Here is a 27,540-nt window from a genome sequence, read left to right as displayed (position 1 = left end):
CAAGAAAAGACATCAGTCAGTGGAGGAAATGAAAAGAGGCTCTGCGAGAAAAGTCAGTTTCCTGCTTTCATTTTCCAGAGCGATATGCATATTTTAATTGTCCCGGAACCTAATTGTTTTATTTACCACCCGATCCCTGCACACTGCGTGTATGTAAATGTGGATGAGAGAGGGGCTGCATGCTTAGCAGTGTCTTTGAATGATTACTGTCTGGTATTAGGCAAATGCTCTCTGCTTATGGGAGCATGATAAGGGATTATGTCGCCTCAAGTAACACCGTGTCACCAAAAAGCAAGACAACAAGCAATTCCAATGGAGGTTTTTGACTAATAATGTCCCCTTCGACCTCCCCTCCCCTCCCACTCATCCCCAGCTTGCCAACAATGCAGAATGGCCTCTCAAACATGTCGGACTGCCATTCCAGCGTCCAGCGCCACTTTAATTATCCACCTCACCCATCCATCCATCCCCCCCTCCTGCATCTGTAAGTGTAAATACCTATTGTGTAATTTACCCTGAAGTTCCCATTCACTAATTACCCTCTTCTAATCCTCCCCCCACCTTGCCGAAACCAACTCCTGCTCCAGGTCTCCCCCCGCTACACTATGGATTCCCTGTCGGCTTGCTACGAAGAGATCGAACTCTAATTAAGATTGTTAATGAAGATTTAATTTTCCACTTCAAATGAGCCAGTGAACTCCCAGAGAAGTGTCCCGAGCCGAAACGCGTGAGCGAGTGAGAGCGACGAGAGAAGAAAGTGGGGAGGAAGGCGAGGCGGAGGAGGCCAACGGTGGAGACCGCGGGGACGAGGTGGAGCAGCTGGAACTTACTTAAGGGGTTGTGAGACGTTTAACTCCGGGGGCGGGCAAGAAGCTGCACCTGCCTCCAGCTCCTCGGATGTTGAAATTCACCTCATTCTTCTGCACTTCCCTTGTGTTTGGAGGCCGCCTTTATAGCCTATACGTACTTGAAATGCAAAGATGCACACACACACACACACACACATCCACTAGAGCACTCACACTGTGCTGAATAGCCAGAGGGATTCTGTGTGTCAGGAAGGTTCAAACAGAATGAGGAATCTCCATGTGCTTGAATTCAAACACACACACACACACACACACACAGGCACCAACTCGTGTGTCCTGTGATGCAATCCTGCAGCATGGAGCTCTCCGGTTCAGTGTATAGTAAGTCATTCCCATGTGTACGCCTTTAACAGAGCCCATTTTATCTCCGGCGCTGCCATTATACTATGATCAATTATGCATGCTGTAATTATTGACAGCGCCATGACAGCGCATCTCACCTAGAATGCTGCATTGCAGTGTTGATGCTCGAGGCTCGAGACTGATAAACGTACGTATAGCAGCCGTAAATCGATAAGAATGTTGTGTTGGCTACAAGTTGTTCTATCAGCGCGGTGGCGGGATGGCGAGGGGTGAGGGGAGTCAAAGCTGCTTTGCCTCCAACTGACTTCACATCCTCTTTAGATACAGGATGTTGCCTCCGCAGGGGGCAAGTCAGCTCCATGAATCTCATAATTACAGGAAAGCACACACACACACACACACACACACACACACACACACACAGACATGGGCGAGGGCTGTTTTTTTTTTCATCTTCTCTCCAGCGCTCTGCAGAATCAGCTCCAGCCCAATCACAAATACACTTTTATGTAACGCAACAGACTTGCATATTAACTGCTAATATGGTTTCTCTCCATCCCATCCCTCTCCCTCTGTTCCTCTCCCTCTCCTGACTTGAGGCGGGTATTATCATTGTAATCAAGCGGAGACCCAGCTAACGCGATCATTCTCTAAACCATCATGTAGAAATAATCCCCTCCTTCATATTTGATTATTGTAATAAATCTTTTTAACCAGCTATTCAGTCACACAGCGATGGCGCACATCTCCCCGATCTATCATTCAGCCGGGACGAAGGGCGCAGAATACAGGAGAGCTGGTACGGGGCCTTGTGTTATTCGGTCGCAGCTGTCAGGTCTGCTCTCATTGCTTCTGCTCTGGAGTTCAAAACGTCCCCTTTTTTTCTCTCTTTTTTTTTTTTCAGTGCCGGGGAACAAACCGAGAACTCTCCCCCTCCGTCTGAAAGCGTGATTGCTCTGCAGAACTCTCCGTCTGTCCTCTATTACTGACCTCACATAGCCCCATCGGGTTAGATCAGACCAGACAAGGTGTTCCTTCATCCTGCGCACACACACACAACCACACAAAAGCACACTCACACTGTCTGTGGCTCGGAAATTTCAAGGGGCCAATTTGACAAGGCACACCCACCTACTCACAACAAGATACATGCTCACAAGGTGCGCTCACATTTGTATGCGCTGCACAGCACATCTCTCAATTCCTCTCTCCCGCTGTCTCTTCTCTCGCACGCACACACACCCGTATAAACACACACACACACACACACAAATAGAAGGCACACGCATGCAGCAGAAGTCTGATTATCCAGAAACTCGGCACACTGTAGGAAAGGAACACAGAGCAGGTCTGACTCATCTCTTTGAAATAGTTCCTTTTTTATTCAAATTTACAAAAAGAAAAGGTACAACAGAAATAAATACACTTTGTTCAGCACGCATTTGTGGAATTGTATCAACATCGTGCAGGAGCAATGAAGGCGGCGGGGGTGGGGGGCACAGAACCGATGGGGTCTGCCTGTTTGGGGTCACGAGGACAGAGCTCATGACCTTCATCCTGCACCCTTGAGCTACATATCAACAGATATAGGTGCTAAGAGTGTGCCTTCACCATCCTCAGTATATGGAGTTTTTCTTTGAGCACTTGACAAATGGCCTGACAGGACCACTTTCGGTCTGTCACTGAGGGTTGGTGCATCTAAGCTGGCTTAAAAAGTGAAAAAGAGCTGTGGAGTGCTGCCGAGGCTGCGGGCTTTTATTCTATTTAAAACAACTGATTCATCTAATCAGGCCTTTGATTGAACCAATTTGCCGGGCTCAGGAGGTGGGATAATCAGCTCCGTCAAGTGGTTTAGTCGGCGCGGCACTCCAGAACTGTGAAATAAGACAAATCAGGAGAATCATCACTTTGATTTTGACCAATCAGCCAGAGCAGATCTCTGATTTAGACCAATCAGCGGAGACGAAGCACCTGGAGCCCATCAAGACTGCGGAACAAAGTATATCGTTAGAACGGCGAGAAAGGTCACTTATTGGTATACCGTGGTAATTGCGTTTGCAATGTCTGCCCCAGAATTGGTAATAGTGTTATGAAAATGAGGAGAGTTTTTCCAGTGTGTTGAGAGACAGAGACTCAGAAAGTTGGCACATTCCACACAAATGCTAGAGAAAACATTGCCCAGATGATGCTTTGGCAAAGCAACACATTAGTGCTCTTTACAACAATCCTTATTCTCATAACAAAATCTGCTCCAAGTTCTTTGGCAGTCATTTCAGGTGCACCACTATAATCATCACCAGTTCGCTCCGTACATTCTCAATTGTTTGACATTTCACTCATATAGAATGAAGATTAAAGGATAATTCTGCTTTATTACAACCTGGGTCTTGTAGTTTCTCTCAGTTATGATAACACTGTACATTGCTGAGAACAGCGTATATTGGACAGCTAAGGGTCAAACAACCTGCAAAAAAAAAAGAAACTCTGTAGTTTATCTACAGTAAATCGTTTGTGTCTTAAGTGCAAAAGGGAACACACCCTAAGGCTCAGTTTACACTTGTCACTTCAAGTGTCTCATATCAAGATAAGATAAAGATTGTTTTCACAGCCTTGTCCGTGGGGTAAATGTTGGCGAACATTGTTTCTGCAAACCACTGATACATTCACATGCCTACGTACTGCACAGAGCCTGAAGGATACTAAGACAACACCCACCACAGCCACAGTCTGTTCACCCTGCTGCTGCCATCTGGCAAGAGATACAGAAGTATCTGCTGCCGTACCATCAGACTACAGAGCAGCTTCTGTCCTCAGACTCCTCAATTCATCCTCAACACTCCACCATAAAAAATACTTTGTTTTTTTGTTTCTTTTTTCTGTGATGTAGCTAAAAAAAGACTCAACTCAGTTTAATTTCTGGTCCTAACCTAACCTAACCTTACCTACTATGTACTATATTGACATGTCTACAATGCATATACACATATCATGTTTCATGTTCATGACCTGATTGTCATATCAGGACGTGGTGGGGATGGTGCCAGAGTTATGTGCGGGAAAGCTGCCAAACCAGCGACTGCAGTTCGAGATTGTGTTTTAGCATTTATAAGCAAGAAACCACAGCCATATTGTGCTGACAATAAACAGATGATTTTGACAAGAAGTTGGGATATCTACAGCCGAATTTGAGGCAACCAAAAACAGGTATTCTAAGTCAAAACGTGATGTTTTCCTAACCCTAACCAAGTGGATTTTGTGACTTAATCTAACCAGATTTAAAGCACAACACTGTCTCAAAGTAAAATATCAAACTGAAACTTAAGAAACGTAAAGTTGCATCATAAAGAAATGTAAAGATTCAACATATCCATGGTTTGCAGATGTAAAAATGTACCCTGCCAACATTTATTCTGGCGTTTGGAATGTGTGTTTTCTCTACTTACAGTACACACTTTAAAGCCGCTAAGTAACTTTCACTTTTGTTGATTCTGGTGACCCCTGTGGACAAAAGCAGTATGTTCACCACCCCCTTGTGTCTAAAGATCTTGATCTGGCTAACTTGTGCATTTGTTTTGAAAGCTAGTGAAAGAAAGATGCAACATGTTAATGTTTTACTTTTTGAAACAGCTGTTAGCAAAATGTATGGAGATGTATAATTTGTCTATTAATGGCTATGTAAGATTACTGTAATAACCGTTATATGACAAAGAGAAGTAAACTTTGTTTTAGTGCTGTACCACCTAGACTACATCTTCTTTACTCAGGCTGTGAGAACCTTCAATTCATCCTCAACACTCCACCATGAAACAGTTTTCATTTTATGACTTATCCAACTGGGTAAGTTGAAATCCGACCCTGTGACAGTTAAGACTGACTGTAATAATCAGACACTAATAGCTAATCTTTCTGCTAATGGTCTCATTTGCTTATGTCGGTCATAAAGAGGCATCAGTATGAAATTGAAGACTGTTTCATAACCAGTTAAAAGTTCCTCGTAGTACATTTAATGTGACAAGGAGAACAACAGCTATGTCAGTTTAATATCATTGTCACAGGAAGGACCCAAGAGAAGTTACTCTACTTACCGAGGAGTAAAAATTACCTCTGTGTCTTGAGGCGGATGCAATTACACTTTTCCAACGCCTATCTAGAATGTGAAACAACAGGATCGCAGTCCATCTCAGATACATTTACACCTATCTAATCGGCATCCGCCTCAGCCATGACACATCAAATGACTGTGTGTTAATGGGGTCAAAATGTTTGTGATAATCCCTCATTGCCTAGGGGAACACTGTGTGCACTGGCAACTACAGCAAGAACAATAGATCAAATTTAAAACTGGAAATCCGTCCGTAAAATTTCTCCACAGACAGTTTTTGTAAAAGTTTACCTTTGGTCTCTGTTTGACCTGTACACTTGTGTTTCTTGCCCCGCTGGACTTACCTAAGCAGTGATTTTCAGTCTCAGATCAAAACAATTAACTACCAGAGGAACATGTTATTACCACTGAGAGAAAAAGGAGAACAAATATGAAAATAAGACCCAAGTTTTAACAAACCAGCATTATCCTTAAAGGTTGGCACACAGTATATGTTTGTGAAGTGTCTGAGCATATGGGCATATGCTTTGTCACTTTTACTGTGATTGGTACACAGCTGATGGAAGGTTTAGGTAGCTTTAGGATGTTGAGGTATTGTTAATCAGTCAAAATGAATCATAACTCAGATTCTCCCCGAGGTTCTGCGCCCCACACTCTTCTCCGGTTATTGTGCAATGTTTGTACATTGGTCCTGATACCATCCAGTCTGCACAGTGGCACTGTATGGACAAGTCTGTGGCTCAGGTGAAGGGTACAGAGGTGTGTGGGTTTCATTTCGGTCAGTGTGAAGCCTGACTTCCTGATTGCTTAAGTAAGTGTCGACAGTAGCGGACCTTGACAACAAGATTATGGTGGATCAAACCGGTGGACACTAGCGAAGCTGGCAGCTTGACTTATGTGGGTGGCTTTACAGTGAACCAGTGATCAACGGTGACATTTCTGCGACGGCACACCAAAGACATCCACATTCAGGTTCGGGCATGTGGCAAAATTCCCCTCTGGAGTGTAATAATTCAGTTTGTCAGGAAATTCAACAGTTTGACCCCAAAATTTGAGAATTTGTTTGATTTAAAGGGTAACTCCACCAATTTTACACACTAAAAGGTGTTTACAGGTCTTGGAGAGTATTTTTGCATATGTGGAAAAAGTAGTATAAAGCGTTTTGTGGCTCCAGAGGAAGCTGCATGTAATCTGATAAATTGCCTCCAGTGATGTCACTCAGTTGATAAATTGCATTGTGGGTATTGTAGGTACTAGGTTTTGAAAAGCAGTCTGCTGGTCTAGCATTGCATATTCTTCTTCCTTTTCAAACCTAGCGCCTACATTACCCACAATGCACAAACATGCTGAGTGACATCACTGGAGGCAATTTATCAGATTACATGCAGCTTCCTCTGGAGCCACAATAGGCTTCATGCTACTTTTTTTACGTATCCAGTAGCGCTCCTCAAGACCTATAAACACACTTTAATGCGTAAAACTGGTGGACTTTCCCTTTAAGATGTATTCAGTGGTCAAGGTACGGGGAAATGCAATATTAATATGGTTGCTGAGTTGCATTGCTCAGTTGCATTTGATGAACAGTCACTTTCCAGGACTGGGACAGTTTAATATGCTTCCAGAGATAAGTAATTATAAAACTTTGTTTCATATCTCTCGGGCAGTGCAACACTAATGACAGAGCTGTCCTTGAAACATATTACAAATTCCATTTTAGTGTACTATTCTACTTTTGCAGAATAATAATCCACATCGTAGGGAAAAACGCTGAATTTTTATTGTATGCCTATTAGGGGAATTTCTCCTCACTCCACTGGATTTTCATCAAATTGGTTCCTCGCTGGGACAGACAAGTTCTGAGGCTTCCTCTAACTAATAATTTGTGCAGCAAAACTTCTGCCAGAGGCCACACGTAGAGCTCAATCCTCTGCTTGTCCATCTCAGACGACGAGAGCTACCACAAAACAAACCCAAAACCTGTTTACTTACTACACAGATGCTGAATACATGGTGTTGTTTTCAGTCGAGGAAGCTGCTAAATCCAGCTCACTTCATCCATTTCTAATCTACAGTACATACAGATAGTCCCAACAGTGATCCATTTGGACATGTAAGTTCTGTTTTATTTTTTTTTTTTGTACTCATTTTTCATTTTATAGACTCTCTTTTAGCAATAATATTCAGTGGTATTTACATTTGAAATGTTTTTACATACAGTCAGACATTGTATCTTTTTCTTTAATCGACATCTTATAAAACAACCGTAATCTTTGACATTATTCATTATCTATTATTGAACATCACACAGTATAAAAGTGCATTCCAGCTGAAAACTGCAGCTCATTTGCATCCTGACCTTTTACGAGAACAAAAAGCCTGTCGTGGGAGTCTCTGTGGTGTTGTTCCCCGATAATTTCATTACAGATCTACGGAAATTTTCATTTTGGGCAGTACGAGTGTTCGAAGTGGAATTGATTGCCTATTTTTTTTTGTTGTTTCCAAAAATCATGCATACATTGTCCTCAAGACGTGTCGAGTGGGACTACGAGGGGGGATACGTGTAAAAAATAGGAGGCTTCTTCGATAAAAACATTTAAGAGATCAATAATAGAGTCATCGTTACTCCATGTAGTCGATGGACTTGTGGATGGTTTTGCTTTTATAATTTACTGTAGTACAATCAAAGCCTTATGGTGTTCATCAGTTCTTTTGTGTGTGTGTGAGTGTGTTTGTGTGTGAGTCTTTGTAAACATACCAACACTCAACTACAAAAAGCTTGGGGGGGGATGAGAGAGGTGGTGGAGGATCACATCCTTAAATCATTTTAATTTTTCACAATGTCTGTTTTCCTTGTGGGCTGAGAGGAGGGAGAATCTTTTGCAGGATTTAAATGATTCATCATTTTCATTTGGAATGAAGTAGTGAGCTGAATAATTCACTTTTCTGCCACTGCAGATGGAGTAAAAAGTAACAGATTCTGTACAATCGTCTCACATCCCCCAACCATTTCTCTCTCTATACATCCATCCCCTGTACTCTTCGCTCTGTATTCTAATATATATTTTATCCTCCTGTGCGTTATCCTAGTTTTCTAAGCTTCTGTGTTAAATGTTTACTCTTGCACATTGTCCCGAAAACTAATGTTGCAGCTTTGTCTCATCAGTCATCAGTTTCATCTTTAAATTGTCTCTTGGTATCTTCTCTCTGCTACTCTTGCTCCGTCTTTGTCACATATGCACACATAAACACTCACGCATACAAGTGCGTATGTGCACGTTTCGCTCGTACATCAATCTCCCCCTCACACACAAACACACATGCGGACACGGAGAGCGGGCCGACACACGCGACGAGAAAAAAACAAACGAAAAAACGTCTTCCTTCGTGTTTCCTGCTGTTTCTCATTCCATACGTGAGAGTTGAATTAAATCGAGTCTTGGATGTTTGGGTTGTTTTTCTTTGTCCAAAGCGTTTAACAAATCGCTGCTGCCCCGAGCAGAAGCAGCCTCTGCATTGTCTCAGTATCTGTGCTCAACCATATCAGCGTTTCAACACTTATTGCTTTAAATTACATCAATCACTCCCTCCCCTGCCCTCGCATTCTCCATCCTCCCTAGGCTCATTTTTCTCTGTCTCTTTTTATTACTTTGCCTCTTCATCTTTCTCTCCTTTAACTTCTCTTCACATTATTCTAGCTGTGGTTGCCTTTTCATCATCCTCCTATTCCCTACGTTCCTCTCTTACCCCCGTTGCCCCTATTTGTTTCATTTTTATCCTTCCTCAGTCTTTCCCCTCTTCTCCAGCCTGCTCCCCTCCCTCTTTTTTCTCTTTCCTCTCGGGCTCCTCGCTCCTTTCCTTCTCCTTTTTTGCACCCTCTTCAACTTTATCCTTCTCATCCTTCTCTTTCTCCCTGTCTTTGAAGAGTTGGGCTAATTTCTGGAACTGGGGTCCCCACTCTTCCAGCCCCGTACCCCACTCCTCCTTGTCTGCATCCTTCTCTCCTTCGCTCTCCAGTGAGCTGAGGGATCCGGCCCGGGACCCTGTGCCCTCCAGGCCATACACCTGCACAGAGTCGTACGGCGGCTGCGATGGGTCAAAAGTGACCTGGGCGAGGCGTAGACGTAGGAACTCACCCACCCTCAGTGCCAAGGAGGGACCCCCAGGCCCCGGTGCTCCCCTCGCAGCCTCCATTCCTGGAACCCAACCGGCCCCAAAGCCCATCACTCCGCTGTACGCTGCTCCCCGAGGCTGGCCCGGGAAGGGAAAAAGCTGGGGGGTCATATCCCTTCGACCCAAAACATACCCACCCAGACCCACCCGATCACGCCAGTCCCCGATAAAGCCAGCTGCTTCTGGGTAGACAGATGATATCCCTCCGCCTTCCCTGTCTGGCCTCGCCACCACAAAGTTGCTCCCCATCTCTAGTCCTCCTCTCCCCAAGCTGCCGGGGTAGTCCCTCTGTCCAGACATCTCCCCCTGCAGGACAGTGGCGTAGTTGCGTCCACTGGCAGGTTGGTGTTGTCCATCTGTGGATGTGCCCCCCATTCCATTTCCACCTCCACCACCTCCTCCTCCTGCGCTGGAGTCAGATTCGGCCTGGCCAGAGCATGTACGTTTTGGGGACAAGCCGGCGCGGGAGGATCTGCGTCCTGCCATGGGGAGGGTAGCCGAGTCACACATCCAGCCTCCTGCACCGTTACCCGGACCCATCAAGGAGCCCGATCGGGTCATGACGAGGTTATGCTCTCTGGGTAATGTCTCCGACTGCACCTGGAGGGAACGTAGGCGAGCACGAGTGGTTTCAGTTCGGGGCTGGGGTAGGGTGTGGTACTGTTAGGTTTGGTTACACAAAAAATGGGATGAAGGATCATTTAATAAAAGCAGAAAGATGGGGGAGTGTGATAACATAGTGCCCAAAATGGAGGGAAAGCAGGAGATGGTGATGATAAAAAGTGATTGAGACGAAGGAGAGACAGACATTGAGCGGAACAGAGTGGAAGAAAAGCAGAGTTGGAAGAAGCCATAGATATTAATTGAACACTAAAATGAGCTAACACTGCACTGTGAGCGGGAGATGAAGCGGGAAGTGATCGAGAGATAAAATATTTGAAAATTAAATAAAGAAAGGGCCAGAGAGCCTTGCAATGGCCTAATAAATAAAACAAAACATAGAAAAGATAATGAACAGCAGGACATAAATGTGCTGATATGTCGCAATCATCATCTTCCCTCAGCATTGTCTGGACATTTCCACAGAATGAAAATATGGTGATGCAATTACTGTTATCATATAGTATATGAGGCTGAAAGCAACTCAATAATTATTTTATATTTGCTTAATTACTTTCTTACTTACTCTTTTAATTATTTAATTGAATAATTAAGTCTTTCAATCATCTTTAATGAGTTCTCCAATGCAGCCATCTGTCATCAATCAGGCCATTTGTTCAATTTCAATTCACTATTCAAGGTAACATTTATCACTTTTTATGCTTTCTGAAACATTTTTTCATCCATTCTATCCATCCATCATCCATCCATCCATCCATCCATCCATCCATCCATCCATCTGTCCATCTATTCATTTGTCTGTCCATCTGTCCATCCATCCATCTATTCATTTATCTGTCCATCTGTCCATACATTCATCCATCCATTTGTTCATCTATTCATTTGTCTGTCCATCTGTCCATCCATCCATCCTTCCATCCATCCATCCATCCATCTATTCATCCATCCGTCCATCCATCCATCCATCCATCCATTTGTCTGTCCATCTGTCTATCCATCCATCCATCTATTAATTTGTCTGTCCATCTGTCCATCCATCCATCCATCCATCCGTCTGCCCGTCCATCTGTCCGTCCATCCACCCATCCACCTATGTATCCATCTGTCTATCCTTCCATCATCTATTCATCCGTCCATCCATCATCCATCCATTCCAGCATCCTTTGCACGTAGTAGACTGAAGGATGTCATTACCTAAAACATAAGTAGTTCTATAAAACTGCTAATGTGGTTGCTACAGACAACAGTGCTACAGTGTGTAAACTATAACAACCTGACATTCTCCCTCATCTCTCTGAAGAGAGCAGAATTACACGACTTCTTGAATTTAGAGTGCAAAAGATTTACTTATCTATTTTCCTCTACATTAAATTAGATCCACCATAATACCTGCCTCCTATACACGGCAGAAAGTCACTGGTCGCTCATCATGGAGGCCAGCATATTTGGGATGAAATCAAAACTGCACCCATGATCCCAAATTGCATGTTTGGAGGTAAAGCGGGCTCACAGTAATCCTTACCCAGTCCACATCTTGACTGTGGTTCATTTTGTCCTCATTGCTCCCCTCTGTACAGTTGCTTGCAGTTCCCGTCCCCCCTCCTCTCTCCTGGCTGTCACTTGTCCTCGGCGTTCCTCCGTCCGACGTGCTTTGGGGCGCAGTCCCGTCACGGCTTCCCGTGCGACTTCCCGTTCGGCTTCCAGTGCTGAGGTCTGTGGGAGCCACGTACACCACTCCGGACTCCATGGCCCCTACCATGGCCCCTTGGTTCTGGATTACCAGAGAGTGGTCTGGCTGGCCTCCAGGAAAGCGGTATCCCAGCTCTGCCATGCCTGGTTCAAATGTTCCACCTGGTGCGCGGCGGAGAACGGGTAACGTATGGCTGCTGTAACAGAGCCGACCATAGAGAGGTCCTCCTGGTGCTGTGTAGTTGTGTTCCACACCGGGATTCTGAGCCCAGCTGTAGGTGCGAGCTTTGTCTTGGGTGCGATGGGCGTAACGTCTGTAAAAAATAAGGCAAAATTTAAATTTATCTTTATTGGTAAATCACGTCATTTTTGTGGCATTTTTTACTTTATTGAACAACTAACAATAAAAAATAATGGGAAATAAACAACATACCCCCCATTGTGTTCAACACAAGGAAATGCATTTCTTTAAAGTTAGAAGCAACAACCCTAACGTGAGAGAGAAGCTAACTTCCCTGTTTGTATACATATGTACTGTATGAAGCCTTATCTAGACAGAAACAGCTCCAATGGAGGGCCACAGGAATGAGTCTTAAAACCCAGAAATAAGTTCACGTTTTGCTCTACGACAGAAGTTAACATCAGTAAATACCCAATGTTAGAACGCCGAACATAGAGACTCTACTCACTAGTGCGTCTTTACAGGCAGACTTTAGTTGCAAACTCTCTTCTTACCAACTTTTAGACTGATCAGTTTACAGTGAAGTGTGTAGTGTGGTAAGAAACTTGGTGGTGGTGAAACGTGCGACCGCAATGTAGTTTGCTTGGTGCCTAACGTTTGCTTTGGTGATTTCATTAATGCTTCAAAAATCATAAAAGTGGTGTAGGAAGCATAAAAACGCATCAGATCACATATGCACGCAGAGCTATGTGGAAAAGAAGTGTTAACTTGCTGGCCTACAAAGGCACCCTATCTCTGGTCATTTTTAGTAGTTGTTGTATTTTTGGAATGTTGTCATGTATATGATCAAGCCTGGGAAAAAAATAACCCCAGTGGGCAAATTAACATTAATGGGATGCTCTTGCATACATTTTGGGACTTCCGTCTCCAAGGATTTAGTCAAAGACATTCTGACTATAGCCCCTAGTGTGACGACCAAATCAGAAGCTGTTGTAGTGCAGGCCTTCTGTGAAAATGTTGTCATCTCCAAGCCCAATCCAAGATTAAGAATTCTCCCTCCAGAGGCACAGAATACATTATAGCTCTGCTGCTACTCTCCATGACAAGCGAACAGAAATCCATGTGTAAATTTGGTGAGAGAGTCACTACAATCTTACCGATGGCACACAACAAAATGGCAAACCGCAGCGACAAAAAGCTACCAAAAAGTTGAACTCCTCCGTGACACAGTGTCTACAAAAGTGAAACATTCCACACTTCACAAAGGTAACATTTATTGCAGGGATATTGCAACGGATTGCATTAGATTTAAGAGTTTTTTTCATGTTGTTGTGTCCACCTCCGTAAATTGCGAGAAGCAATTTTCGATTAACTAAAAGCAGCCTTTGTACTTGTTTATGGCCTCCCCATATGGCTTGCGTGAATTCATCTCAGCTAATTATTAGTCCAAAGGCAATAACAATGTTTCACAGAAACATCAAAGTGGTTGCAAACAACTCTCTGATGTGGTGGAACATAAACGAGCTTTAACAAAATGAGCACAACAAAGTGGTCTCTGAGGACTGCAAAGCTTGATAGCCTTCTGTCTCAGCATTTTGATCGGTGACTTTTTATGACCTGGGAGTTACGGCTTGATCAGTTACTGAACCTGATCAATTAAGTGCTGGACCGAGATAAAGCTTTTACTCTGAAGGGCTCCATTTTTTTTCCCTTCCTGATTTCCTTTGCGGGTGTAATAAGAGGCCAGCCATGAGGTTTAATGTAATTAAACAACAAGTGTTATGTATATATATATATCCCACATGTAAACAAACTCCCACACACACTCCCTCAGTCTGCTTACACATTCCTGCTGTCCAGTGTGCGATAGCCACGTGAGCGCGAGCTGTGCGGGGCACTCTGGAGGGCGGCGATGTCGAAGGCGGCGGTGTCGGCCTCGCCCCCGCCCTCGTCATCATACGTTATGATGTTCTCACGCACGTCGTCCTCCTCCAGCGGTGACAGGGAGTCGCGCTTCTGGCGGCGCAGCGACAATGACAGGGCACTCACCGCTGCGGAGGGAGGGCAGCGGGAACAGAAGATATTGAGGCAGAGGAGAGAAATTGGAAAAAAAAAGAATGATGAACAAGGGAGAAGGGGGCAGAAGTCACAGGGGAAATAAAGGGAAGGAGGAAGAGGGAGCACAGGGAGAGAGTTTGAGGCAGACAAAGAGGTGAGACACACAGAGACAAAACAAATGCTGAGGAAGCCTTGGGTTAGAGAGCTGCTGTATCATATCAGCAGGTTGCATGCCTCCACTGTGTAATTGACTTTGAACTCCAGCCAGGCAAATGGACGCCTTACTCTCCCATGACTTCTTGATTCTAATTCCATATTCCCAAAGCAGAGAGCCACATTTAACCCCGGGCTGTCGGCGGAGAATCAAGCCATGGCGGCTGTTCAACAGTTGTCCAACAAGGCTACCTGTGATAAAGTCCACCCGCAAAGATGGATTAGGTCTGCTACAGTCATGCACCATTTGACAGGATTTTTTGTGAAACTCAATAAGTTTATCATGTATAAAGTGGAGACATTTTGTACTTGCTTGTAGTTAAAATTTCTAAGTCTTCATGTGTGGAACATTTTCTGAAACACAGTGTGGGTGGAAAAATCTACCCAGGCAAAAAAAAAAAAAAAGACACCTGAGGACAATCAAAACAGATCGACAAAAAAACACCCAAGGAAAAAGTCAAAACTCGCAGCAACTTTTAAAACAACGGTTCTTCGATTCAACACAGAAGTTAACAAAAGTAGCTTCTATTTTGTGGCTAACAAGGAGTTAGTTCATGAATACATTGTGATCTCGTTGATCTGCTCTGTACATGCGACATCTATTGCACGTCTGTCCGTCCTGGGAGAGGGATCCCTCCTCTGTGGCTCTCCCTGAGGTTTCTTCCGCATTTTTTCCCTGTTAAAAGGGCCTTTTTTGGGGCAAGTTTTTCCTCACTCGAATCGAGGGTCGAAGGACAGAGGGTGTCGTCTCTGTACAGATTGTAAAGCCCTCTGAGGCAAACTGTGATTTGTGAATTTGGGCTATACAAATAAAATTTGATTTGATTTGATTTGATTTGAATTGATTTAAAACTCCATCTCCAATTTTTCCAGCTGATTCATTTTTAAACAAGAGCCCTATAAGAGGTTTTAGATAAAGCAACAGAGCCACTATCATTAGCCTAGGATATACTCGCATCATGTTTCCCACTGGGTGGATGTTCCAGTTCCTCTAAAGCTAAAGTTCCCTGATGGTGTACTGTGGGATTTTGTTACAACCATAGATTATTAGATTATTAAGTAATAAATAAGTTTATAACTTACTATATCAGTTCTTTGTACACATTTATTTCCTAATACAGAGACAAATTCTAACCCCTACAAAAATCTTTCTAAAACCTTTCAGGGATCCAAAACTGAAGGTGCACAGAGTGATTAAATACAAGGTTTGTTTTGGCTATTTTCCATGGATATCAATACGGCTGTGCTTTAGATTTTGGCTTGCTCTTTGGTGTGCCTTGAACACAAAAAGTTTGAAAACTACAGCTTCAAAGCAATCTGTAACATCACAAAATAGCTAATTAGCTAAAAACATGCCCCTTGCGTTTGGAAATAATGCTGATTACGACTGTAGATGGTGAGCTTGTTGGCTTACATCTGCAGCCTGAGCTCTAACTCAAATGAACACACTGTTTTCGTTTCTAACTCCTTACTAGTTTTAACCATGATTTTGGTTTTGTAAAGGCTACAAAAAATCCCCCCCGAATTCTTGAGGTACTTTTTTATTGAATCTTCATGCAAACCTTTTTGGCATGTGGAGAAATCCAAACCTTGACGGACCTGCTGTGCCTGGGGTGCCATGCCATTGTTCTGATGGTGCATTAATCCAAAACCCCAATAGTCCAAAAAAAATTGTCCCATTAGATTGAAAGCCACATTGACTGAAAGTCCATCATCCTGAAAACAAAATGGCCATTTCTCTGAAGGCTGTGAAAATAAAAACTCTCCCTGCAGTGGTTAGTTCAGTGGCTGCCGGCGCTGTCCATGGTGCTGAATCGGCAGAGGTTTTACCTTCATAGACTTTGTTTCAGGCCTTACCCCATAGACATGCCCTAACATATTGTTTTTCAGTCCCGTTCCCCTGCCCTGCATGTTTAAGATGTTTCCCTGCTGTAACACTTCAAACGATCAGCTCGTTATCAAGCTCTGCTGAAACCTGATAACGACCCATTTATTTGAACCAGGTGTGCTGGAGCAGGGAGACATCTCAACCATGCAGAGCAGGGGGCCTGGAACACAACTGAAAAAGACACACGATGTAAGTACATTTACTCAAGTACTGTACTTAAGTACAATTTTGAGGTACTTTCCTTCACTTTAGTATTTTCATTTTATGCTACTTTGTACTTCCACTCACTATTACAGTAGATCATTTTAGTTACTATTTACTCTGCAGGTTGCATGCTGCTGCAGAGCCGAAGCCCTTTTTTTGATTAACGTATTTCATCAGTTAGTTCAATAAAAACAAACAAACAAAAGAAAAACAGATTCCGATAATCAGAAAAGTATTGAATGTCTGATCCGTTAATTTAGTCGACCCACAGTATATTTAGTTTAACTGGTACTTTTGATACCAGTTCCTATTGTGTCAATAATTTACATATCATAATATCCTGTGAATAATCCGGCTTTTGTTCATCAGTTCATCTGGTTGCCTTTTCACTTTTCATTAAGATATAGTTGCAGACGCTAGCTCCGCCTCCCTACACTCATATTTTGACTGTCATTTATTTGCGAGTAGAGTATAGAAAGTTAAACATGACACATTTTCTATAAGTATCGCAATAATATTTTTATTGTTGATTAATTTATTCCACGATAATTTTGTAGTGAAAATCTGACATTGTTACAGCCCTAGTTGCTAAGCTACATGTATTACTGGACAGTCACTATTGAATGGTTTGCAAAACAACTCCTCCACAATCTGAGACTTCTACCTGTATGTGCATACCGTGCACATATATGTGCTTGTGTTCCTGTCTGGCTCTACTGAAGCTGGTTAGGCTGCTGCGGTAAGTAAATCCACAGCTTTAATATAGTCGGAGGTTGCATTATTTGATTTCCATGGAACTAATCTAATGATCCCTGAAAGGAGTGGGAAAACTCTAATCTTCTAATAACAATGTGAGGGATCACCTTCACGCTGTGACAGATATGTATTTCTGTGTTCATAAGAGCCTCAATCCACGAGGCCCGCAAGAGGACTGGTTGCAGAATAGCTTGATATCCACCTAATACACACCAGGCCCGCTTTTTAATAACCAGATTTGATCCTGATGAAACTGCTGTGAAAGCTTCTGTAAGAACATTCTGTCGAGGGTCCAGGCGGGTATTAGCATGGACCTCTTGTAGATGAGAAAAACAAAATTGTCCTGGCACAAACCTCAATTAAAAAGCTGCAAATTTGAGGTGAAAGCTGTGAGCCTGTGTGTATTTCTGGGGATACATCATGCCCTTGTCACTTAGGGAACTAAATTCTAAACTCCACCAAAAAGCCACTCTGCATGATCACCTTCACGCCATGTTGCCTTTCTTTCTTGATTGAACTGGCCTCTTGCAGAATGATAATACCCCTATCAACAAGGCATGAGTAGTGATCCAACAGACTGAATAGAAATGACAATGATGCTGGCCACGAGCCAGAGCCCTTCTCAGCACCTAGACATTATCCAATTGAGCTTTTGAGTTTCTGCAAAGGTGGCACTGACATTTTATTATGCCGCTATCAGAAAGCGGAGGGCCCAGATTATCACTCAGAATTGTTATTTTAGCAGTGATTAGCGGTGACCTTGCCAGAGGAGATAACTGGACCAAAATTGCGAGGGAAAGTAAACCCCCGCTACTGAGCAGCTGTGACTAAGAGAAATATTTACGCTGCTGCTTCCATTATTTCCATATGCAGATTTAAGCATCCAGGGATGAAGTGGAGGGTAAACAGCCCTAAACACTATTTACTCATCTTTTTATTTGTAGATTAGCATTAACCTCCTTTATAGGCAGGGAGCCTTAATATAACTTCACTGTATAAATAATGCACTGTGGTAACATGATGTTTAGGTAAGGATCTGTAAAGGGAAGAAAAATAACTCATATTACCCTTTTTTTATTTTTACTGTTCATAAAGTATCAAAGTATTTACCCAGGAGTGTAGCAACACACGCCAGGATAGCCAGCAGGGCGGCGGTACTGAGCCCAGGGGAAGGCAGCGTGGACTGCTGAGGCAGACACACCGCCTCTCTCTCCCAGTCCCACTCGCCCTCGGTCTGCTTGTCCTTCTCCTTCTCCCCGGCCCGTGCCCCTCCTCTCAGGCAGGGACAGACGGACACGGTGACCGTCCCCGTGCTGGTGAGGCCGGACGTCCCGTCCCTCAGGACCAGCGGCACGTACAGCGTCAGGGTGGAGGACGCGGAGCGGGACAGCGGCTGGAGCTGGGACAGCAGCACCAGGCTGGCTGTGGGGCCTGGAGGAAGACGGACAGAGAGGAGGAGAATTCATGTTTTGTTAACTGCAAGGTGCAATTTTTTTTATTTTTTGTGCTGAATGGCACAGGATGTGACAATGGTAAAATGATCCTCAAACAGACACGGAGCGAACTTTGGTTAGTCTAGCTTGCTCTATTATTATTACTATTGCATTTCACACCTCTGATAATTTGAGACCTTTTTCTCCCACTGAAGCTACAACGTCTCACACCAGAATAACAACGATGCTAATTTGGGCAGGATGGGTGTCTCCATTGGAGGATCCTTCTCTCTGCAGCAGCTACACGTCATAATTAATGTCCCCAATTGGCTACAACACTAAAACACAAACTGCGATTCTTTTACATTTTTAAACTGCTGCCACTGCATCTTTCTTTGAGACTCTTAAACCTGTCCTGATTGCCGATACAGTTTGTGAAGAACAGTGCCAGCTAAAGGTGTGTCATTAATCTGGCTAAAGGAGCAGAAGAAGAATTATCCGGATCAGCCTAAAAGTTGCAATTTCATCAAGAGGAATTGCCAAGAGTGTATATTGAAGATATTAAAAAGCTCAACATATGTAAATTGATTCAATGACTAATTTATAATAGCTTTGTGGGCTAAAAATACGTATTTGCTCTCATTTCAAACTGGAAATATCTGAAAAATTGAACACATAGCAAAAACAAATTAAATAAATGTGACACAATTTAACACCAACAGTGACTTTTGCTGTTTTCTAGTAGCCTATCATAACCTCACACCATTATAAAGTGTCCAGTTGTATCTAATGCACTGGTAGGTTGCACTGCAGTAACAGTTAAAAGATTTAAAGATGATAATAAAAAATAATATCTCACTGCTAGAGCGTCTTTATACCCTTCATCCCTTTTTCTTTTCCTCACTTGTTTCTTCTTTATGTCTTTCATCCCTTTCTTTCTCTCCCTTTGTTTCAGTCTCATTTGTCATCTTCCTGTACTCTTTCCTGTCACGTTCACCTTCTTCCTACCCGGTTTACTGTCTGTGTTCAAGGCTTGCTGTGGTGACAGGGTCTGACCCACCTTAACACAGCTGCCTAGCATCGCCACTTCGACGACTAGTTAATGTGTGCAGCGCATTCTTGTGTATGTGTATGTGTGCGTGCTGTCTGTCAATCTGCGTGTCCATCTGCCTCGGTGCAAGGCAGCAGTGAGAACGTGGTGTGGAGTAAACACACAAAATGGATTTAATAGCTAATGAAGCACAGATGCGGCGCTCTGAAAAGAGCAGCGAGTGGATAGACTGATGCATTTTCAACACGTTAAAAGAGGGGGGGCGCAAAACTATTCATTTTGGCTACGTCACCCATGATTTTACACCTTGTTTCCATGTTTTACAAATGGAACAAAACTTCTGATGTTTTTCAGTCAAAAGAGGCTCATATGAAGCCATTAAGAGCAGCAACGACAAAAGAGCTAATGGCCTCCATTGGTCTTACTCTTACTTTTGGGCAAAAGAGCTGTGAAGTGTCTGTGTGGGAGATATTTTTAGCTTTTCTTCATAATGAAATGTACAACGCTACGAAAATAAGTCCACATATCAGATGACACATTGACACAATGTGTGGAACACATGTAAGCAGCGTCAAAGACACCGCAAAGTCACATAAACATGACTTTGTCATCAAATCTACCTTCTCGGATCCAAATCACGGATCAAAACATTATCTTTTTTAACAAAGCAAATGATGTAGCATGTCTTTGTCAGACAAGCTGTCAGTATGAGAGCAGAACATGTTCTCCTTTTTCTCTGTTCTCCTGTTGGATGACACATCAAAGAGGCCTTTGATTCCACATGTCACTGAGTTTATCCTCCTGATCCACAGTCCAACCGGAGCAGGTTCGCTCCTCACACTTCTGCCAAGTTTGGGACCAATTAGTAGGCCAATGCAAATGGTGGCTAATGGGCGCTTACTTAGCTCACCAGCTAGTGGGACTGCAGATCATACTGCCGAATATAACAGTACTATCAGACATAATATCCACAGTAGACATTTCCCAGTTATAATATAACCGAGCACCACCATGGGACAAAGCACGCATATCAAGATACCTCACCAGGCCTATGCACTTTGTCATCAGTTAGCAATAGCGCAACGTGGTTAAACGTGCACTTATCAATATCACTCAATTCTGCAGCTGTGTCTTTCAGTGAATATAAGCTAACTCCTCTGGTTTCACTTTATTGTTCGATTCATTGTCACCACTCTCATCAACCTCATTGCCAACTGCAGCAGGCAGATGCTTTTGGTGAAAAAGCTCTGATAAAGCCCTTAAAACACTATCTGATCAGCACCGAACGGCAGAGAGACACAGTCAGCAACCAGCTGGTGAACATATTGAAGAATTTAGCTACTAAGGAGCCAAAGATTTCCCTTGGGGGGGGGCGGAGACCCAAACATAGCTTAAGAGAGCGAAACTGGACATTTGTCAGGGGACGGACAGACTTCAGATAAATGCTAGTGGTCGTCTGCGTCTGCTGGATTTATTTAAAGGCTACTGACAAGTTCAGCATATTAACTTTTTAAGGTGACAATGTGTCTTTTTTGATTGCCGATAAAATAAATGAGTTCAAACATGCTACTTTGGCTCCGCAGCATGCAATCAGCAAAGTAACTAGTAACTAAAATTATCCGACAAATGTAGTGGAGTAAAAGAACAACATTTGCCTCCAGAATGGAGTGGGGTAGAAGTATAATATAACAGAAAATGGAAATACTCAAGTAAAGTACCTTAAACTTGTACTGTAGTGCAGTACATTCCATCACTGAATACTGTCATGGTTTGGTATTTTTAGTTTATTTATTTTAATTTTGTAGGTTCTCCTCATTTCCACTTCTACTTCCTATCTTTGCCTGTTTTCCAGCCTTTTCCCTGCTCACCTGTGTTCCTGCGCTCCTCCCCAGCTTAATCTTCCCTGCACACCTGTCTTGCATCAGCCTCATCAGCCCTGTTCCCAGTGTTATTCATGAACATCAGCTCCTTCCCTGTTCTCTCGTTTCCTCTACTACGCTGCATACTCAAGTCTTTGTACTTAAGTCCAGTTATTGGATCAGTATTTGTCGAGTCCCCTGTTCCTGTGGTTTAAATGCATCAACACTGCTGAGTTAATTAGGGTGTAACCTACTATTAGAGAGAGAAAATGGTGCAGGTTTTGAAAAACTCAAACACTTCAGATTAAACCAGGCCAGCAGGATGCAGCATCCAGCAATGGGCAAAGAAAGGACTGAGTAAAGTGTCTGAGCTCAATAAGAAAGAGGTGCTAATGAATTTGAGGACATTCTTTCTCATACATAACATCCCATGAAAGCTTTTTATATATATAAATACCTGCAATTGAGGAGTTTTATCTTTTCTATGCAAAACCAGTCATTGGTATTTCCTGCAATTTCATCCATGGAAGAAAGTATTACCAAGAACTGCAACAGTAATGGTTTGATTTTATTAACATACAAATGGCTTGTTTCTGGTCGGATGAGGCCTCTGTATCCAGGATATTTCAAATGACAATTGGAGCAGAGCCTGTGAGGAGGCCTGTGAGGACACACAACTCTAAATAAGTGTCACCCCATGACTACAGGCCCGCACAACTGATGAATAAGTGCATTGAACAAATCAGCGAGTGGTTTTTCTAGAAAGGAACACAGATAAAACTTTAACTATTGTCACCTCATCTTAAAGCCATGACTAGAATCTACAAATTGGGTAGACTAGACTATTAAAAATGGTGTGTTCACCGGTCTTAGTAAAAAATCAATCACACCTGCAGCTCGTCCTGAATGCTGAGTCCTCACTAACACCAAAAAAGAGGAGCACATAACACTGGTCCTTAAATCACTGCACTGGCTTCCTGTGTGTCAAAGGATAGATTTTAAAATCTTATTACTTGTCTATAAAGCTATAATGGGTCCAGGCCTGATTCGTCTCTGATTTACTTGTACGTTATGAAGCATCCAGACCCCTTGGGTCACTTGGGACAGGTTTACTCACGGTGGCCAGGATCAAAACAAAGCACGGTGAAGCAGCTTTTAGATTTAATACCCCCCGCCTGTGGACCGTGCTGGTGCTTCTTAAATACCTGAGGTCTGCTAAAACTGTCAGCTTATTCAAATTAGAGCTTAAAACATTACTGTTTACTGTTGCTTTCAAATAACCAAATCCATAGCTTCTTCATACTCTGTGGCTTTTCATTTTCTTGCTTTTGTTTTTATTGTCTTTTGAATGCAATTTCAAGTGTATTTTCTGTGCCCTTTAAAGCTCTTTGAATTGCCCTGTGTGTGATTGTGCTATATAAATGAACTTGTCTTGCCTAAAATTGGTGCTTGGATCAAAACTAAGGCCCAATTGTGTGAAGATTAAAATACCTTGAAATACAAATTGGGAGTTTATAAGGATATTTGGAAACATTTTCATGATTTTATAAAACAGTATCAGGGAGCTTCTACAGGAGGGAAACCAAAGACATCCTGAAATCAGTGGTAGACCTCAACACGTTCTCACTCCCAATTCATCCAATACAGCAGCTTGTTCAGTCAAACTATGATGCACTACCCACCCCTCTTGAGTCAGTTTTGCTTGTGAAGGGCTCCATGGTCGACTTAGCACTAATCCGTTACACGCAGCGTCCGGTTAGACTTTTGGAATGAAGCGTGCTGACATACGGTTCACACAGTTTGACATATTTTGACTTTTGGACTGTTTTGAATGCTGTCTAATGGTCACAGTTTGTTAAGGTTAAGGCAAAAAAAAAAACCTACTTGGTTGGGCTAAGCAAAAAAGCTACTTTGTTAGGGTAAGGCATGAAAACTAGGTGACCAGTTGACCACTGACCAGACTGCTATAATTGAAGCGTTGGGAGTGAGAACGGGTTGTAGACCCCAGAGGGGGGTGAGGGATTATTTAAAACCGTGTTGCAGTGGTGTAACTTTTGGTCTGTGTATACCTATAATGTGTATTGTGGTTCTTTACGCAAGGGAGACGTAATGAAAGTGAATAAGTGTGTGTTTGGGGGGATGTAATGGGCGGGCTGTGTTGTGTTTATGTAAAAACTTGCAGTGTATTACACTGCATTATAATGCTGATGTCTGTACAATGAAAAATCAATAAAGACTGTTGAAAAAGACTTCAGCTTTGAAAATGTTTTTGTGTTTTTTTCAGCATGTTTGACGGGCCTCGAGTTTCAAACAATGTCTTTCGTTGTGAAACTCCGACTACAAACAGAACTGTGTTTGTTTGATTGCAAACGATGTATCTGTGGACCAATTGTTGTGTCTTTATGACGTCTTTATGATTTGATTGCAACAGTTCAAATAATCAGGGGTACGTTACGTCCTTGAATTAACAATCCCGACGTGTGTGAGACTTCTTGTGTATGCCGGTGTGTACTTACGCTCGTGTGCGTGTTTGTGCAGGAAAAGGGGGTCACAGAAAGCACTCCAGACAGAGAATGTACCAGAAACAAATACTAAGCAGCTAAATTCAATTTGAGTTGAAGTGAATTAAATGAAGCAGCTCTGATTTCTTCAAAAGCTTTTCATTGGAAACAGTAAGCATATGTGGTTGTGGGGCGGGAGAAGATGGATGTAGTGGATATGGGAAGGCAAACAAGAGGGACGAATAAAAGAGGGGAGGATAACAAAGCAAAACAATGGGGCCACCAGAGCTGGGAGATAGATGGTAGAAGAGAGAGGCAGAGACAGAAAAAAAAAAAGGGACGGGGGAGGCAGAGAGAAGAGAAGAGGCAGAGGGACTGAGAGGAGGGGGGAAAGAAAGAGAGAATAGGAGAAAAGACGAAGATGGAATGAGAAAGGCGGAAAAGAAAATGTGGGATTAAGAGCCTTAAAAAAGTAGGAAAGAAGCAGTGTGTGTCTGCCTGGGGAACAAAAACAGGGAATTAAGAGATATACAGAGAGAGGGAAAGATTGAGTGCCTACCACCACTGTCCCTGACGCTGAAGTTGAGGGCAGCGCTGGACTCCGGAGGGATGCTGAAATACACAGTGCTGTCATTCCCTCCCTCATCTCTATCAATCGCCCGCAACACCTGCACCACCTGAAACACAGAGATAGAGAGAGCGGAGGAGATTGGGTGAGGGGAGGGTTGTGATTGTGTGCGTGTGGAGGGTGGAAAGCACAGGGAGAGAAGGAAGGTAATGGGAGAAACACTCACGCAGAGAGTGCTTTTAGCTACAAACCATTAGCCGACGTTAGCAGGAATCAAAACAAGCCAAACAATTAGTATAGAGACACAAGCGAGCTGTGTCTGATACTCACACCGAATAAATAACTGTGTCTGACATAAATCGGCTTTCACAAAATACATTGCAGCATGGCTTTCAATTTTGTTAAAGCATCTGCACAAGTCTACGACTGCGATCGTAACAAAATTAATCTTAAAAAAAAAAAAAATCTCCCGCTGCCTAAGCTGATGGGTAATTTCTTTTTAATGAAAAAACTCCAGTCGTCATTATGCAAGACGTCCTTTCAGAACTGCTTTCGAGAGCTAGTTACGAGGCTGAATGCAGGGATGAAGGGTGCCGCGTGCTCTCTGAGTTAGTCAGTGTCTCCGGGCCTTGAGAAGATTTGTTATGTACAGTCGCGTAATGTTATCAGTCGCTGTGTGTGAATATTCAAACGCTTTTTGGCTAATGACTTGTCATACAGAGACGTGCTCGCACAACCCCAACACATTCGAGGATATCATAATCTTTCTTTCTTGAACTGTCAGCCCGCTCACTCACACAACAGCACGCTCAAACACAAACACGAGCATCACAGGCGCAAACAAATCAACGCCGGCACCACGGAATCACAGACAACAAGCGGAGCAATGAAAAACACCCGCAAAAACAACAGATGGGCCAAGACACCAAATTATGTCGATGGAGCCAGCGTGGAATATTGAGCATAGGAGAGAAGAAAAAAAGAAAAGAAAAGCAAAGGCTGGTTTCCAGGGAGAGATCGAGGAATGAAGAGATGATTTCTATAATTGGGATTGGATTAAATAAGAGCACAAGCAACACAGTGAACTCTGTGTCGAAGGAGTTCTGTCATGTGCTCTTGACCCAAGGATAACAAGTTGTTGAGAAATGTTTTCAGCTTTGGTCTAATAATGTCCCTGAGATTCTTCATGGCTCCCACAGCACTCAACATGCCACTATAACGCCATTGTTGAAATAGAGGAATCCTACAGACCAATCTCCAACCCTACATTCTTCAGTCTACGCCTGTCATATGGAATGTGCAGTACAAATAAGGTTGACTCGACTTGACAAATAAAGGAAGACGGATGGCAGGACGGAGGGAGACGGTCTCTGAGTAGACCTGAGTTTAATTACAGTGTGAATAGCTGCTGCGCTCTGATAATGGGCCATGGAGGATTCGCCTGCCGCCATGGTAAATGGGCACACTGGAGCAGTATGCTTCCATATCTGAAGAGATATAGCTTAGTATAGCGTATACGGTACATGCCGCTACACTTGAATAGGCTTGGTTTGTATTGTACGCTTACTTACTTGACTGGGAAACGCTTTGAAGGTACTGCATGTTTCTCTATAGGAGACATCACAGTTGGAAATAAATGGATCTAACTCCTGACAGCTGACGGCATGGAGCTCTTATCTATAAATATCTGAGCATGGTATAGCTGCATGAGTGACAGAAGAGTCCATGCTAGCAGCTCTGTGAAGCTGTGCTCCTGCATTCAGCTTTGGGCTAAATGCTAACATATGGATGCTGACATGCACATAATGTCCATGCTAGCAAACTCATGTTTAGGTGGTATAGTGTTTACCACGTTCACCATCTTAGTTTAGCATGTTAGCATGCTAACATTTCCTGATTAGCAGTATTAAAAATGTACCTAATAGGGGGAAATGTGACTACAGCTTCAGAGGCGGCAAAAAGCTGCTCTGTGGCGCATGAAGCCAAAGACCTTTAAAAGATTACCAGAATCTTTTGCATTGCTTCCTTACCGTGTGGCACATAAAGCGTGTGCACTGAGGACCAGTCGAGCGGCTAACTTCCTGTTAAGCCCTCCGCTGACAATTTACTGGTTCGACGCTTCAATACATTCTAAATGTTATCGAACCGAGCGGCTCAAATTCTGCACATTTTGCGGGGTTTGTGACTCAAATAATGTTACAGCCATTTCTCTCACAATTCAAGCTCATGGGATTAAGTCTGTTGGGCCAGTGTGCGTAACGTGGTGTTGTAATTACATGGTTTGGCCACTATGTCAAATAGCTTCAAAGCTTGGCAGTGTTCCTCGTGGGTTGGTGTTAACAAAATGCTAGGCCTCAGCTAACAATAGCTTTGAAGGTATTTGGTCAAGTATAAGACAAATTAATAATCTGACCTGATAATTGTGCTAAGTGAAAAGTGAAGGGTTCGCAAAAGTTATTACAGTTCATCCTAGGAGGGACATGAATGTGCGTAACGAAGTTAATGGCATTGAATCCAATAGCTGTGAAGATATTTAAAAAAAAAAAAAACACTCATGGCGGTGTTCGGAGAAAAGTCAGAGGATCATTAAAGTCCATAGGGTTCGTCCTCTGGTGACTGTGAATGTCTCTTATCAGTTCATCCAAAAGCTGTTCCTGGATGACAGTGATGAACTGACTGACAGACGTTTCCCACTCGAGAATCACACCGCTAGAGTAACTAAAAATATATTCAAACTCACAATGTGAAGGGCTTGAAAATGTCACCCTGGATCTGACCCGGGGACACGGACATGAATAGATTCAAAGAAACTTATTCAGCCCTTTCCAACGCAAGAAATTGAAAATCCATAACCCAGGGCTTCGCACAACCTGAGCATTTCAAGAACCCTGCGAGGCTTTGGTACTACTCTCTTTTCCGTTTTCTACAAATCACAGTCTCCAGCACTCCAGACGACCCTTGAGAGTACCTGGAACTTGCATTTAGCATCACCGCATGAGCAGTGCCAAGATTTAGCTCCAGGAACTTGTCCCCGAGGCGGAAGGGGAAGGCGTGGAAACAAAAGCGGAACCCGA

The 27,540-nt window shown here is 43.2% G+C and overlaps 1 protein-coding gene across 2 annotated transcripts in view; it reads right to left on the bottom strand.

The window, feature by feature from the left end:
• Positions 1-2,530: 2,530 nt before the first annotated feature.
• Positions 2,531-27,540, bottom strand: part of cdh24b (cadherin 24, type 2b) — a 172,938-nt gene continuing 147,928 nt past the window's right edge. For both annotated transcript variants that reach the window (XM_084368131.1, XM_084368132.1), the window contains exons 10-14: positions 24,458-24,575; positions 18,165-18,485; positions 13,779-13,986; positions 11,588-12,068; positions 2,531-10,044 (exon numbers count right to left, since the gene is read on the bottom strand). In XM_084368131.1, the coding sequence (XP_084224257.1) occupies positions 9,055-10,044; positions 11,588-12,068; positions 13,779-13,986; positions 18,165-18,485; positions 24,458-24,575 (2,118 nt within the window). In that variant the 3' untranslated portion in view covers positions 2,531-9,054. The remainder of the gene's footprint in view (positions 10,045-11,587; positions 12,069-13,778; positions 13,987-18,164; positions 18,486-24,457; positions 24,576-27,540) is intronic.

The sequence above is a fragment of the Pagrus pagrus genome (assembly GCF_965226575.1).
Source record: "Pagrus pagrus genome assembly, chromosome: 12".
Taxonomy (NCBI): Eukaryota; Metazoa; Chordata; class Actinopteri; order Spariformes; family Sparidae; genus Pagrus; species Pagrus pagrus.
The sequence above is the reverse complement of the archived record's forward strand: the minus strand, read 5'-3'. Positions and strand labels throughout refer to the sequence as shown.